The sequence below is a fragment of the Strigops habroptila genome, chromosome 19, assembly GCF_004027225.2.
Source record: "Strigops habroptila isolate Jane chromosome 19, bStrHab1.2.pri, whole genome shotgun sequence".
Lineage (NCBI taxonomy): Eukaryota > Metazoa > Chordata > Aves > Psittaciformes > Psittacidae > Strigops > Strigops habroptila.
In genome coordinates, this window is record NC_044295.2 from 1,964,831 (window position 1) to 1,979,906 (window position 15,076).

At 60.7% G+C, this 15,076-nt stretch overlaps 2 protein-coding genes across 3 annotated transcripts; one reads left to right on the forward strand and one right to left on the reverse strand.

Annotated features, from left to right (window-relative positions):
* Positions 1–259: 259 nt before the first annotated feature.
* RETREG3 (reticulophagy regulator family member 3) lies at positions 260–7,364 on the reverse strand. Of its 2 annotated transcripts, none has more exons than XM_030508350.1 (9): positions 7,134–7,364; positions 6,391–6,497; positions 5,216–5,246; positions 4,053–4,179; positions 3,336–3,420; positions 2,796–2,933; positions 2,234–2,313; positions 1,783–1,915; positions 260–1,310 (listed from the first exon to the last, which is right to left on the reverse strand). In XM_030508350.1, exons 1-9 carry the CDS (start codon positions 7,304–7,306, stop codon positions 877–879), a joined length of 1,308 nt encoding a protein of 435 aa, XP_030364210.1. In that variant the 5' UTR covers positions 7,307–7,364; the 3' UTR covers positions 260–876. The 2 variants fall into 2 exon arrangements, with proteins under 2 accessions (XP_030364210.1, XP_030364211.1); XM_030508351.1 differs by lacking the exon at positions 7,134–7,364 and adding an exon at positions 5,820–5,880 and having other exon boundaries at positions 6,391–6,523.
* A 131-nt stretch (positions 7,365–7,495) lies between these two features.
* Positions 7,496–13,944, forward strand: TUBG1 (tubulin gamma 1). The gene is made up of 11 exons (XM_030508358.1): positions 7,496–7,651; positions 7,963–8,075; positions 8,518–8,685; positions 8,928–8,996; positions 9,370–9,449; positions 10,039–10,165; positions 10,893–10,979; positions 11,194–11,343; positions 12,364–12,516; positions 12,817–12,978; positions 13,265–13,944. Exons 1-11 carry the CDS (start codon positions 7,603–7,605, stop codon positions 13,460–13,462), a joined length of 1,356 nt encoding a protein of 451 aa, XP_030364218.1. The 5' UTR covers positions 7,496–7,602; the 3' UTR covers positions 13,463–13,944.
* Positions 13,945–15,076: the final 1,132 nt, after the last annotated feature.

Genomic DNA, 15,076 nt, shown 5'->3' on the forward strand with positions numbered 1-15,076 from the left:
CTCAACGCGGCGCAGCACCGCGCCCCGCTGCAGACGGCCCGTCCCCTGCACGGTGCTAGTTGGGCTGCGGGACCACAACGGGCACCGGTGGCTCGGGCCGGCGCTGCCGTTGCAGGCGGTGGGAAGGCGCGGGCAGCTCCAGCTCCTCCCGCCACCGGAAAGCCAGGCAGGGGAGCGCAGGCCGGGCACCGAGGGGGGGTCAGCAAAGCATCAGTCCATTGCGACACACGAGCAGCTGCCACAGACGGTCACTGCAGGATTCAGCATCACAGGAGGTGTCTTATTGCCATGATGTCTCTTACAAAACAGCATCACTAGAGCCGGGACAGGAGGCGAGTGCTCATCACACACACACACACACGGCCGTGCCCACAGCGGCACCAAGGGCTTTGTTTCTACCCGGAGCTGGACGTTGCTGGGAGAGAAGACCTGGATTCTGTGCACGTTTTAGGAGCAGGGAGCAGCTGTCTTAAAGACAGACCAGCACTCAGTCCCAGACACCAGGGCTGAGGGGAAACCAGCCCCAAAGGGTCGGCTTCGAGGTTGTCCTGGGCGATGCTGGGCCGGGCACCCACCAGGGTTATTGTCTCAGGTGAGGCAGTTTGGAGCGAGCAGCATCCTGGGTGCAGGGCAGCACGTGGGTGACTGTGGAGCGATCACAGCAACGCCTTTGCTCTGTGAATTACCAGTGTAGTTTATTTTAAAATCCAAGCGAGGCTACAGAGTCACAGGTCACAGCGGTGATCCCAGCCAGGCCCGGCTGCCACGGCACTCAGACTCACACAGGAGACCATCTAGACAACTGTGCAAGGCTTTTCCTGCCAGGATGCCCTCCACGACGCACAAGAGAAAACCAGAGGGAAGTGCTGGGCTCACCTACTGGCCCCGGGAGCCCGCAGGATCCAGCTGGTTCAGCTCAGACTGATCCAGCAGTTCAAAGTCATCTCCTTCCGCATCAGTGTCCAAGTCCAAGCTGGCCATTCTGAGGTAAGTCTTTGCAGCCCTCTGGGGATTGTCGCTGCGTGAGGGGCCTGGCTGAGGGGCTCCTGCCAGAGCGAGCTGGATCATGCCTCTGGTGACGAAGCCGGCGATGTTGTCAGGCAGGTTGTGTATAGGGGGCAGCACCGCGGCTTCTTCCTGCTCGTACGGGAGGTGCAGATCTTCAGTCACTTGGGAGCGGTAAGCCAGGCTCGGGATGCCAATGCTGGTGTCATCTTCGTCATCTATGCCAGTTACTTCTGGGTTTATGGAAGGGAAGTCCGGGAGATCCCGGGCAAAAGATTCTTCTGGGTCACTGTGACCGTCGAGGTCTAGAAGAGGAGAGTGAGCTTTAAACACGCACCAACAGCCCAGAGGCTGGGGCAGCACAGCACAGGAAAGCTGGGCCACAGCCCCCCCAAGGCTCACACACCAAACCCTGCCCAGTGCCCCCCTCACACAGGTACTGGGGGTGCTGCTGAGCTCCCAGCTCACACGCAAGGAATGTGGATGCTGAACCAGCCAGCAGCCCCACAGAGACCGAGCTGCAGTGTCCCTGCAGGCAGGGACCGGCAGAGCTGGATCTGCCTGTGAGAGCAGCTCTGACTGCTCCCTAAAGCACCACAGGAATGAAGGAAGCTCCACTCTGAAAGAACAGGTACTTGCATCTCATCTTGGGCAGCAAGACAGACATCAAAGAGCCAGACCTCAAGGCCAGAAGGCAAAGCACCCTCCCTCGGACCCGCCACGCCGGCACCTGCTCAGCATTCCGCACCTTCCAGAAGCTGCCCCGTTCCCTCTCACCTTCTGAGCCCTCTGTCAGGGGGGTCTGACCCCTCGAAAGGTTGAACATCCCATTCTCCGTGTAGGAAACCTCAGCATCCGAGTGCTCCGAGTCGGAGATGGTGAGTTCCTTGGCGACCATGGAGTCATCCAGCTTTCAAAGAGGAGATGACATTGAAAACATCAATGCTGGGAAGCTTATTCCTGTGCCTCAAGACAAAACCCACGATCCAGTGGCCTCCAGTGAAAGCCAACCCTCATGGAGGCTCATGTCACGTTTTATAGCCCAGCTTAGGAGACTGCAGTTGGTACAAACAGCTCTGGACATATCTGAGTGAGGCAGAATAGGAAAGACCTCTCCCAAAGGAGAATATCTGAACTTCCACAACTCAGCTACAACATGCTAGATATGCAGCCACTCACTACATGTCCACACAACAGTGAGTTTATTGCATTCAGCTGCTGCTATTACCTTAGGACAGAAGGCAGCAAGTTCCTCCTCACTGTCACTGCCATCATCCACAGCCTCCTGGTTCAGGGCTCGGTGACGCACTGCCAGAAACCAGAGTCAAAGCTCAGTGCTGCTGCCGGGACAGGGCTCTGCAGGAGCAGCCCTGTGCCAAGCACAAACCCCCTTAACGTGGCCAGCTTGGAGCTGACCCAGCACAGCATGCTTTGCTCCACAGCACAGCAACGTGAGCGCTTCCAACGTGGGCTGCTGCACATCCTTTGCTGAGATGAACGTGTTCAGCAGCTGCCTCGCACTGAACCCTCCCTCTGCTTCCAGTGCAAGATGGAACACACAGTTCTGGCAGCTGAGGAACGGAGCAGCTCAGCACCACGAGGAGCTGACACTGGGAGGTGTCAGTGCTTGCTGGGGGGCACTGGGAGGCAGAGCTGCTTTGCCTCCTTCCCTGAGGGCGCTGGAGTGGCTGCACGCTGCAGCCCCAGCCCGCTCCAGGCTCCGCTCACGGGCTCTTTCAGGTACTGAGGATCAGTGTCTGAAGGGTCAGAAACCCAGCACAGGAACTTACGTTGCTTCTCCCGCTGCTTTGGTATCATGTAGCCTCGAAAGCTGAACCGCAGCCGCTGCAGAGCTGGCTCCAGCTTCACGTACACGCGCTGCCCCAGTCTGTGGTACACAGCAAGGGGCCACAGCAGGATGAAGAGCACTGAGGTAAGTGGGAATGCACATTAGAACTCTGTCCAGGATGCAAACACCTTGCCCGTTTTGAGACGCAGTGCAACACACAGACAATGCCAGCTCTGAGGGGAGGCAATGCTGCAGGAGACACTTAGAACAGTGCAACCACCTCTGCCAAGGTAACAAAATGGAGAGGCCAACCTCTTAGTGCTCAGGTCTGTGGTTCCTGAGCACTCAAACATGTTCTCTCTGGACCAGAGACCTCAGAGTCCCAGTCAGGACCCACCACATTCCAGGCAGAATGTATTCCTTTCAGTTTTAAAGCCATTCACACAAGCTTTCCTTTTGAGCAGAAGAGCCCCATCCCAGCCATTCAGACCCCACTCGTCTCTACCCCTTTTCACTTCTATTGGCACAGAGATCTACTTACACAGCAAGTATGAGAGCAAGAGTCCAGGGATATAGCGGCCCAGGACACCCAGGAAAGTAAAGACTCCACACACTAGAAGGCAAAACTGAAGACAGGGGAGACAGTGAGTTTCCAAAGCAGTGGATTCACTCGCTTCTTGCAGATTCTAAGTCATAATTCTAATGACAGCAAAACCTTCCTGGTGTTCAAGCCCCCTCCCTGCGGGACCAGCACAGGCAGCATTACAAGGCCTCTTGCCTCAGCACATGAGGAGCTTCCCAAAGGTAGGGAGAGGCTAAAGAAGACAGAAAGCTTGAAGGTGAAAAGGACAAGGCCAGTTCCAGCGTGTTACAAGTTGCTCTTTGCATAAGCCTCAAGAAAAAAAAAAGAAGAAAAAGGGGAAGAAGAAAAAGCAGCAGCTTGACACATCCTTCTGACGCTGTTCAAATCCACTGAGGGAGTTTGACAGACACTGACAGAGCTGGAAACCTACAGAAGGAGCAGCCACATTTCACAACCAACATGCCAACACTCGCTTTCTCCTCCCTCCTCCCCAGCCTGGTTGTTCTGCCTGTGCTTTCTATCCCTCCCCACCACTTAACAGCCATGGGGGAGATGTGGTAACCTCCCATGTCTGGGTGCATCCAGCCAGCGCTGGATGCCACCACAAGAGGATCCTGGTGGGCAGCAGAGGCTCCACGCCACACGTTTTATGTGCTGAGGTCTGTACCTTCTTACCTTGCCAGGGCTTTGCCTCTTGAAAATGAAGAGATTGCTTAAGAAGTTGGTCCCAGCCACCCATCCTTCAGCCAAATGGTGGCAGAGCTCTGGCACTCCGAGCAGCCGAGGGTGGACGTATCCCCAGCTGCAGGGAAGGCAGGAATGCAGGAAGAGATTTCACTGCACCGACACCAGTGCAGAAGTCACTTGTCACAGACACTTGTCTCAATACTTCCTCTCTCCTCCCACAGCGCTGAGCTCTTTAGGGCTTTAGGTGAGGCTCAGCTGCCTTCCAGAGCAGCACTTCCAGGGACCGCTCTGCAAGTGCCCCAGTTCTCCCAACCGGCAGCAATTCCAGTCTCTCAGTCTGTGCCTCAGACTAGTTTCCATGGAGGGAAAGGGCAGTGCAGAAGCAAATCCATTTGCTTTTCCTGCATTGATTTAATCAACTGCAACCCCCAAGAATTCAGCACGAGGTCTCTACAAGCAGCTTTGGCCCTTACTTTGTATATTGAGTTCCTTCAGAGGCACTGTCTTTGGCAAGTTCTGTTAGTGCTTCTTAACTGCTAGTCACAAGTATGGAGGTTAAGGAAGAGCAACTCCTCCTGTACTTGGGCCTCTCGCAAAAGAAAACAAAATCAAACCCGTCATTTGGCACCAGCTCAAGTGATTTAATCAGGAGCTGAGCACCCGGCGCAGCACCACAGGGCAGGAAGGTGTTATTAGTAAGGCAACACGCCACCGTTTCTCAAGCCATTATTAACGCTGCAGTCAGATCCCAAGTATGCAGCACCAGCTCCTGGAACAAGCTGTTAAACATTCCCTGTCAAGTCTCAGAAGGCTTCATCCTTTCCAAAAGAAAGGCTGGTTTCCTGTACTGGAGGCCCAGACAGAAGGAGCTGCTTTTGAGGCAGCACCTCTAACTTAAGGGCACAAGGGAAGGTTTACAACGCGGAGTAAGCATTGTCAAGGGCTAGTAGGAAGGCAAAGTGTAATATAACAGCTTGGACATGCCAAAAATGTGTCCCAGCTGCTTGACAGAGGCCAGGGCTCCATCCTCCCTCCACTGAGCAGCTCCCTTCTCCCCTTCCTTCCTTCCTCGCTCAAAGGAGCCCATGCAGGTGGTAGTGACACGGTATCACAGCAAACACCAAGAGCAGAGAAGTCAATTAGTTTCCTACCTCTCATTGTCTAATTCGTCAGGTCTTGCCACTAAAACATTAAGAACAGACACTACATTAGTTGCAAGGAATTTGCCATGAGAACACTTAGGTCTTGGGATTTAAGTAAAGCTTTAATGAGTTGGGGAATACCTGGGATAGGCATTAACTGTAATTAAGAACCAGAGATGGATCACTCCATAACACAGTTTGAACGTGTACGTGTGACAGTAGGAGATGCAAGAGAGGCTCCCTGTTGCTCCTGGGGATCTGTTGGATGTTGTTTGGAAGGTCATAGCAAAACCCAACCACTTCCATCTCCCCCCTTCCCCTGCACACACGTGAAGGAAGAGCAGCTCATTACTGAGAGGCGTCAGAGATTTAAGCCTTTGGATACTTTCTCACCCAGATTGGGATTTGAAAAGTCATCCTGACAAATCAAAACCAAGGTTCTGGGGGAGCTGGGCAGACACTTCCTCATAAGCAGGAATGCTTCAGCTACAGAGCCTGAGCCAAGCTGCTGCTGGAGCCCGAGGAAAGCTTTAATGTCTTCCCAAGAACTACCCAGAACACAAGCTGAAGCAGAAAGCTGGGAGCTGTACTTGCTTGTTAGTGAGGGACCCACCTCTGGGAGCATGCAAACCACACACACTGCTCGACACCGACCTGTCCATGCAAACCCTGTGCTGGAGGACTGGTAGTATTCATGAGTATATTAATATCAAACGACAGCTAGAGCAGCTCTGCTTCCTGAAAGCTCCAGAGAAACTTCCTGAACAGCCAGCACGATGCCTCTCCCTTCAAAGAGCTCTCTACCCAACAGCAAGGCTGGGCCTCGTCTTTGTTCTAAACCACGAAGCTGGTTTATGACGGATTCTGAGGGAAAATCCAGATGTATCCTACAAACACTTCCAAATTTTTGCACTGAATGCTTGGAAGGCGAATCCCTGCTTCAACCCCTGCGCTAGTCCACGTACACCTGATGGTACAAGCTTAGGAGACAAATACCAGTGTCACGAGCAGGAAAAAGTCTTTATGTTTAAAAAGATGAGGATTCTCCAGCTCCAGGAAGAACATACATCTTGCTTCTAGACTCGCAAGAGCCAGGATTTTAACTATTTAACTCCAGAGCCTGCACCTCTGGGGCTACACCCAGTGCTCGCTTTGCTGCTATCAGCTCAAGTGTTGCAACTTACCTCCAAGTTCAGGCCAGATTTTGCTCTTCCACTGATCCAGACAAACTACTACTATGAGGGTAAACGCAACCAGGAACAGCAAGCGAAGAGAAGTCAGAGCAAAAAACCTATGGGGAAGAAATGAAGACACGGTACTGACCAGAGCCGTGCCACACACACCGGAGCTGTAACACCCTCACTCACACCGAACCAGCCACTCGGAACAGCTGTAGCCGGAGCAAAGCAAGCAAGTGGCAATCAGCAGCCCCAGCCTGGCCATGGGTATCGGGCGGCTTCAGGGACCCTCATCTGCTCGGGCCGTTCCCAGCTCCCCTCAGAGGCAGCAGAACCGGCGGGTTTTGTGCTTTGGGATAAGAAGGAGACACGGAGGGGGCAGAGCTGAAGCGGACACCGGCACCTCCATGCTCCCTTGGTCAGCTGAAGCAGGAGCGGGACCTCTCGGGCTGCTCGCTCGGGTCCCGCCTCCGGCCGTCACCTGCCCTCAGCCCCCCGGGGACCGTCCCCGCCGGGAGCGCGGTGCTGGAGACCGCAGGAGGGGCGGGCAGAGCACCGGCCCCCAGCGCCCACCGAGACCCCGCGAGGGCAGCGCGGTAACACCCCCGCCCCGCAGCCCGCGGCCGCTCCAAGGGGCCTCCGCAGGACGCGCCCCCGACACGGGCACCACACCGCGGCCCGGCGCCCCCGGTGGGGCCTGACCCCGGGCCCGCTCGGCTCCCCCCGCCCAGGCCCCGCCGCCCGCTCACCAGAAGAGGCCGTGCACCGCCGCCCACCACAGCGCGCTGCGGCCCGGCCGCTCCCACACCAGCGCAGCCTGCGCGGCGCTCAGCAGCGGCTCGTAGGGCCCGAGGCGGCTCCGCAGCGCCGCGCTCAGCGCCTGCACCCGCCGCTGCCGCTCGCCGGGCCCCGCCGCCGCCATCGCTCCCTCATCGGCGTCAACATCCGCCCGCGCCGCGCGCGCGCGCGCACGGCAGCTGACTGACATGGCGGCCCCCAGCCGCCGCCGGAAGCAAGGCAGCCCTGGGTGCCGCCATTTTGGCGCAGGCGCGGCAGCCGCCGTCTGTCAGACCGCCGGGGGCGGGGAGGGGGGCCTAGCGGCGTTCTCCCGGAAGTGGGCCGCGCGCGCGCGCAGTGCGGTTGGCGCCGGGCGGGAGCCGCGGCGGGGCAGCGGGCGGAGGAGCGGCGCGGGGCGGAGCGGAGCGGGGCCGGGCCGCGATGCCGCGGGAGATCATCACCCTGCAGCTGGGCCAGTGCGGCAACCAGAGTGAGCGCGGCGGCGGCGCCGGGGCCGGGGCAGCGCGCCCCGGGCGGGGCCGGGATGCTGGGGGGGGGAGAGGGGGCGGAGCCTGAGCAAGCGGGCGTGGTTTTTGATGGGGTGGGCGTGGTCTGCTGAGGTGGGCGGGGGCTGCTGCAGTGGGCGTGGTTTGATGATGTGGGCGGGGTTTGGTGGGGGGCGTGGCTTGGCGCGGTGGGCGGGGCCGGCCCGGGGGTGCCCCGGGCTCTGACCCGGTCCCGGCGGGGGGACCTGGCCCTGCAGCCCCGGTCTGACCGATCCCCCCCCCACCACCGCTGCAGTCGGGTTCGAGTTCTGGAAGCAGCTCTGCGCCGAGCACGGCATCAGCCCCGAGGGCATCGTAGAGGAGTTCGCCACCGAGGGCACCGACCGCAAGGACGTCTTCTTCTACCAGGTACCGCGGGCGCTGCCCCTGCCCGCGCTGGGCACGCAGCGGGCTCGCTGCGCCGTGGGGTGCACTGCCCGTGTCACCGGGGGATCCATGCGGTGGGGCCGCTATCACTGCCCCAGCAGCCCCCGGGCTGGTTTGGGCGGCAGCCTCGGGCAGCACACTGCCTGCGCGCTGCGGCTGTGGAGGCAGAAGCACGAAGCTGAGGTGCCATAGACACCTCCTGACGTAACCACCCGTTAGGGGAGAGCCCCCCCTCCGCCCGCCCCACGTTCAGGGTGTGCTCTGGGGCACATCAAGCGGCTGCAGGGCGGGCAGGTTGTGCAGAGCAAGTGTCCTTCCTCCTCTTCCCCGTGAGGCGGCGGCGGTGCCGCGCTGTCCCGCGGCCAGGGGGTGGCACAAGCACTCGCTGCTTCTCCTGCACTGATCTCGCTGCTCCTCCGCGCAGGCAGACGATGAGCACTACATCCCTCGAGCCGTGCTGCTGGACCTGGAGCCCCGAGTTATCCACTCCATCCTGAACTCCCCTTATGCCAACCTTTACAACCCAGAAAACATCTACTTGTCTGAGCATGGAGGGGGAGCTGGGAACAACTGGGCCAGTGGCTTCTCACAGGTAACAGCTCTGCTGCTCCTGGGTCATTAGGTGTGAGGCTGAATCGTGGCTCTCTCATGTCAGGCTCAGTACGTGGTTTCTGAAATTCACCTTGTCCTTCAGCAGGGGCTCACACCTGAGGCTCTGGGGTGCCCTGGGCACAGGGGCACACTGCCAGCCTGGCTTGGTTCACTCCAGGCTTGAGCTGCTCTTCTCCATTTTCTGTGGGAAAGGAACAAGATCTACTCTGGTGTCTCTTGCAGGGAGAAAAAATCCACGAAGATATATTTGATATAATAGACAGAGAGGCTGATGGGAGTGACAGCTTGGAAGTAAGTACATCAGGGGATTTGGACCTTGTTGCCCTGCCCTCAAGTCAGGTAGAGCAAGTTTGGCCTCGGGCACTGTAGGAGGGGAATGGCACGGGGGGCCCAGGGAAAGGGCTGAGGATGTGTACCTCTGCTTTATACAACCATCTGGACTCTGAAGGTGACGTTGGAGCTATTCTGGTCTTTGTGGGGTGGGAGGAACCAGGAGGCTCCTGAGCAGCAGTTGCACGTTGTGGTGTGTGCAGAGATGCAGTTGTCCCGGCGTGGGGGGGTCCTGCCCTGGCTGTTGGTGGTGGTGTTGGCACAGGGCGCTTTGCTCTGCCTGCTCCTGGCGCTGAGCTGCACCTTGAGCTGCCCGTGTCCCGCTTCCTTGCAGGGCTTTGTGCTTTGCCACTCCATTGCTGGTGGAACGGGCTCGGGACTGGGCTCGTACCTCCTGGAGAGGCTGAATGACAGGTGAGTGCTCAGGCTGTCCCCGTCCCTCCCGGCGCCCGGGCCAGCCTCGGCGCCCTGCCAGAGCTCAGCGCTGACTCAGAGCCGCCACCCCCACCCAAACACTGCCTTGTGCAACCCCTGGCACGCTGCCCCACGAGGGGCCGGCTCCTGATACGCCTCAGGAGCTCAGAGGCTCTGCAACTGCGCTCGTGCTGTCCCAACTCTGCCTCCTCTCAGCCGTTCTTATCAGGCAGCTGCCTTCAGACACCCTGGCTGTGCCGGGGAGGGTGGGAGGCTGGAGCTGTGGGCTCCGAGCTGCCATCGCTGCCTGTTCGAGCTTGCAGCCGCTTGACAAGGCTTGTAAGCAGCTGCTTAATCAGCCTGTGGATGGCTCAGCCTCGCCTGCAGCGCTGTCTGGCAGCTTCCTCCTGTACTGCTGGGGTAGGCACTGCTGGGACAAATTCTCTCCCGCGCTGGGAGCCAACTCTGGCACGCAGCACTGGTGACTCAGTGCTGTCCTGAGCCCTGGAGACTGCACAGGGAGCTTGTGGGAGGAGAGAGTGCTGGCTTGGTGGTGTTAACTCTTGAGATGGCTGGGCTTTCTCACCAGGTATCCCAAGAAGCTGGTGGAGACCTACTCAGTTTTCCCAAACCAGGATGAGATGAGCGACGTTGTGGTCCAGCCGTACAACTCTCTGCTGACGCTGAAGAGGCTGACACAGAACGCTGACTGCGTGGTAAGAGTCCCGCTGTGTCTCAGGCAGCTCCTGCGTGGCAGCCCCGTCCCTGCCGCTCAGCAGCGTGGCCTTTGCTGGGGCAAGTGCTGTAGGAGTGTGGGGTGAGGGCCACAGCAATGGGCCATGAGCCCCAGGCACAGCATCCGTGTCCTGAAGGACTGAGCAGATGTGAGATGTGGTGGCTCCAGGGACAAGGGCTCTGTGCTGTGTGCTGCTGTGCTGTCCAGTTGGGCATTGCTGCCTCCGTGACCCAGCACATTCTTCCCACGGCAGCACTGGCTCCACTTCCTCTGTTCTGTAGCCGCCTGCTTGCTCTCGAGTGCAGCTTTCAGCACCCACACATCCCAGCCAGGCAGCATCTTCAGCCTGCACCAGGGCCTTCACTCAGCTCCTAACCACCACCCTGCTCGTCTCTCCCAGCTGGTCCCTGCGTGAGGCAGGGCAGGAGCCGCTCGCCGGAGCTGCTGGGGCTGAAGGGTGCTGCAAGGTGCTGGCCCAGAGGCTGAGCTCTCTGGGAGGGCGCTGAGGAGCTCAGCGGGATGGGAGGGAAGAGCCTCCATTGACAGTGTTGGTTACGCTGCACGTGGGTCAGCGAGTGGGTTCTGGTGTCTGCCACCTGCCGTGGTGCTCGGGGCACGTGCTGGGCAATGGGTGCCCTGGGGCGCAGGCTGGGACTGTCCCTGCCCAGGCTGAGGCTCCTCACAGAGCCAGTTCTTTCCTCTTGCAGGTGGTTCTGGACAACACGGCCTTGAACCGGATCGCGACGGACCGGCTGCACATTCAGAACCCGTCCTTCTCTCAGATCAACCAGCTGGTGAGAAAGGCTCTTCCCTCTGGAGAAGCCAGCATGGGGCTTCCCTGCTGTGTGTGCTTTGGTCTGATCCTGCTCCATGGGCTGGTGGTGGGCAGCCTGGAGCTGGGAATGAGTCCTCTGCCCTTCCCAGGGGCAGCCTGCATGGGCTGTGTGAAGCAAGGTTTGAATGTGACCATGGCGTGACGCGGGTGCTGAGCCCATCCTCTTCCCCCAGGTCTCCACCATCATGTCTGCCAGCACCACCACGCTGCGGTACCCCGGGTACATGAACAACGACCTCATCGGGCTCATCGCCTCGCTGATCCCCACGCCCCGGCTGCACTTCCTCATGACGGGCTACACGCCGCTCACCACCGACCAGTCGGTAATGCTGCCCGCTGGGAATGCCCCGTCCTGGGGCAGGAGCAGCCACGCTCACCTCGTACACACTCACCTCGTGCGCACTCGCCTCAGAACATCCATCAGTCCCATGGCCCTGGCGTGAGCTGGAATTGCCAGAAGCCACCCTTAGAAACCATGGGAGCGAGCCCAGCAGAGTGACCCTGCCAGTCCTGCCACCGCGCTGGGCCACCAGCCCAGGCCGGCTGGGTCAGAGCACTGTCGAGTGTTGTCATTCATGGGCTCCAGGCGTCACGTTCTGTGTTCTGGGGGGGGGGAACTGCCACCCCTCTGCTCCCTCACATGCTGCTGCCTGCGTTCAGCTCGTCCCCAGCCAGTGCCCCTGGTTAGGGTGAGGTGTGAGGCACTCGCGGCATTGGCTGTGCTGCGGGAGCTCACTCACAGCTGCTCTTCTCCTTGTGTGCATTCCCTCAGGACGTTGCTCAGAGAAGCAAATCTGAGAAACTGCTGGCTCTGAAAAGGGTATCGAGTGTGTGACCTGTGCTATGGGGAGGAGTGTGGGGAGGGCTCAGCCAGTGCCTGGAGCCAGGCTGCCACATGCGGGGCTGTCCTTGCCCCGGGCTCTCCCTCGGGTGCCAGCCCTGGCTGTGGCAGCTCCCAGTGCCTGTGGTGGCCGGTGGGAACGAGCCTTCTCCTGTGCTGCAGCCCCGCTCCTTGCCTGGGCAACGGAACAGGACAGAAGCTTGACAGCAACGACGTGAAACGTGTCCCTGTCGCTCTGGTCTCACCTGAGCCTCACCCCAGCCCCTGCTGTGCTGCTGGGGGACAGCTCAGCACCCTTGTGTTGGAGCCTCTGCCAACGCTCTGGTTCTCAGCCTGGCTGTGCCTGTTGTGTGGCTTTGGGATCTCCCTGTCCTGCATGTGGCTTTGCATGTGTGTCCATCCCCGGGGCAAGGGCTTCTCCGTGCAGCTGCCCTCTGCTCCTGCGTGCGTGTGCAGGGCAGCAGCTCACCCGCTCCCTCTGACCCTGGGCTGGCATTTGCAGGTGGCCAGCGTGAGGAAAACCACAGTCCTGGACGTGATGAGACGATTGCTGCAGCCCAAGAACGTGATGGTGTCCACAGGGCGAGACAGGCAGACCAACCACTGCTACATCGCCATCCTCAACATCATCCAGGGGGAGGTGGATCCCACACAGGTGAGCTCCCACGGCCAGTCCAAGTGGTGATGGTGATGGCATGGTCAGCCAGGGAAGAGCATGGTCACCCTCTTCCTGTGTGGGGATCTTAGGGTGAGACTGAGCCATGCCTGAGCAGTGGCTCTATGTTGCTCCTGTGGGCCCTGGCCTCTTGGAAGGCCGCCAGTCCCTGACCATGAGCAGCTCCAGTTACTGGAATCCACCTTCCTGCAGCCAAATGTGCTGTGAGGACCTGGGTCTGCTGGGACCAGGCTGCTCTGCCCCTCACCCTGCTGCCCCTCGCTGCTCTCATCCCACCAGGTTCACAAGAGTCTGCAGCGGATCCGGGAGAGGAAACTGGCCAACTTCATCCCCTGGGGTCCTGCCAGCATCCAGGTGGCTTTATCCCGCAAGTCCCCCTACCTGCCCTCAGCACACCGTGTCAGCGGCCTCATGATGGCAAACCACACCAACATCTCCTCGGTGAGTGCTTCCCTCTGCTCTGCTGGGGCCCCATCTGCAGCTCCTGTGTCCCTTCACTCACAAGCACATCGTCTCTGGGGGTGTCACAACGCTGCAGCAGGTCAGGCAGCTGAAGGGAGGGGGGCACAGCAGGGCTGGGGTCCCGTGGGTCCTGGTGCCGCTCTGCCAGGAGCGGGCTGTGGCCTGGGCTCCTTTCTCCCTGCTGGGTGCGGGGAGCAGCACACGGTGCTGGCGGTGGGGCTCCCCGGGGAGCCGTGGCCGCGCTGAGCCCCGCGCTGCTCCCCAGCTGTTTGAGCGGACGTGCCGGCAGTACGACAAGCTGCGCAAGCGGGAGGCGTTCCTGGAGCAGTTCCGCAAGGAGGACATCTTCAAGGACAACTTCGACGAGCTGGACAACTCCCGGGAGATCGTGCAGCAGCTGATCGACGAGTACCACGCGGCCACGCGCCCCGACTACATCTCCTGGGGCACGCAGGAGCAGTGAGCGTCCTGCCACGGCCACCTCCACGCACGCCGGCGGGGCTCGTCTCTGCCATGCCCACGTTTAGCACCCCTCAGCGCTGCCCGGCCGTGGCGCCGGCAGCACCGGCTGCACACACACGCTGCGCTCCTCGGCGGCAGCAGCCCCTGAAGACCCTTGGCAGGGGACAGCCCCTGCTCCCCCCCGTGCCCTGGCCCAGGACAGGACTGGGGCAGCTGCGCGCTGTGCTGGGAGGGAACCTCTGCCCATGCGAGCAACGCTCGCTCGGAGGAGGGTGATGAGAGCGAACCCGAGGGGCTTGGAACAGGCCTGGCCCGATGAGTTGGGTGCACAGAACCCCTGTGGCCAAAGGCTCTGTGTGGCTGAGCTAGTCCTTGCCCTGGGCAGGAGCCTTGTTCCTCCTTCGCCAGATCAGGCCTGGGGCACAGGCTGTATCTATATTTTTGTAGGTTATTTTGCTTTAATAAAGGCTGTTCCTGCACTGACGCTGCCTCCGCGTCTCCCTGCGCCAGCAGCTGGGCAAGGAGCAGCTGCAGATGCTGCCGGGGCCAGCGCTCAGTGTCCAGCCCCACTGCGCAGCCGCAGCTCCGCAGGGTCCCGGTGTACTTGAACCGGGGCCGCTGCTCTCCTGCACGTCCCGGTGGTGCCGGGAGCTGCTGCTGCCGGGGCTGCTGCTGCAGCAGAGCCAGAAATACCGGCAGGACCTGACCTGCTGCCACGGCTGACCAGGGACGGGAGCCGGCGCCGCCCTGCCCCTGCCCGCAGTGTGTTTCACAGGGCCGGGGCCCCATGCAGGAGTGGGGCCACGAGGGGCTCTCACCACGCTGGAGCTGAGGCAGGGGACGCACTGCAGGGAAGGACGCGAGCTCAGGGCCGGCCGGTGTCAGTGGGGACGGCCGGACATGGCAGTGCCCAGTCCTGCCCTGCATGAGTCAGGCTGCAAGGGACAGGGGTGTGGGGCAGCGCTGGCGCGGACCCAAACCCACAGGCAGCCCAAGGTGAGAATTAGCCTTTTCCTCTGACCCTGTGGCACAGACCAGGAGGCTAAAAATACCCGTCAGCGCCGGGCTCCCACGCCCTCTTTGGCACCAGCCCCGCCGAGGCGCCTGCTGCCGGGGCGGCCAGTGCCAGGGGGTGCCGGGGAGCCGGGAGCGGGGCCGGAGCTGCCCGCGCTGTTGATGAACTGGCAAAGGCTGCGGCCAGCAGGCGCTGCCCCCAAGGACACGCTGTGCTGCTCCCGCTGCATGTCCCGGACCCGCTGCACTCAGTGCCCCGGGATCAGGGTGTCCCACCGCAGCCCCACCGGCACGGGAGCCCCAGCCTGTCCTTTGTGCATTTATTAGAAAAACAAACAACTCCCCCCCCATCCCCAAGACAGAACCGACAAACGTGACAGAGGCAATACCGAGGGGCCGAGCCCCCGCTGCCGTACCGGCCACCCCTGCGCCACGAGCCCTGCACGGGGCCGCCGCGAGGCAGCGGGACCCAGCCACTGCGCCAGGACCTGCAGGAGGGCGCTGAGCCCCGCAGCGGCTCGGCCAAAAGCCGCCCGCAGCTTTCCAAGAGGGGTGGGTTCAGCGGACGGACGGACAGACAGACGATGGCACAGCACCGCTG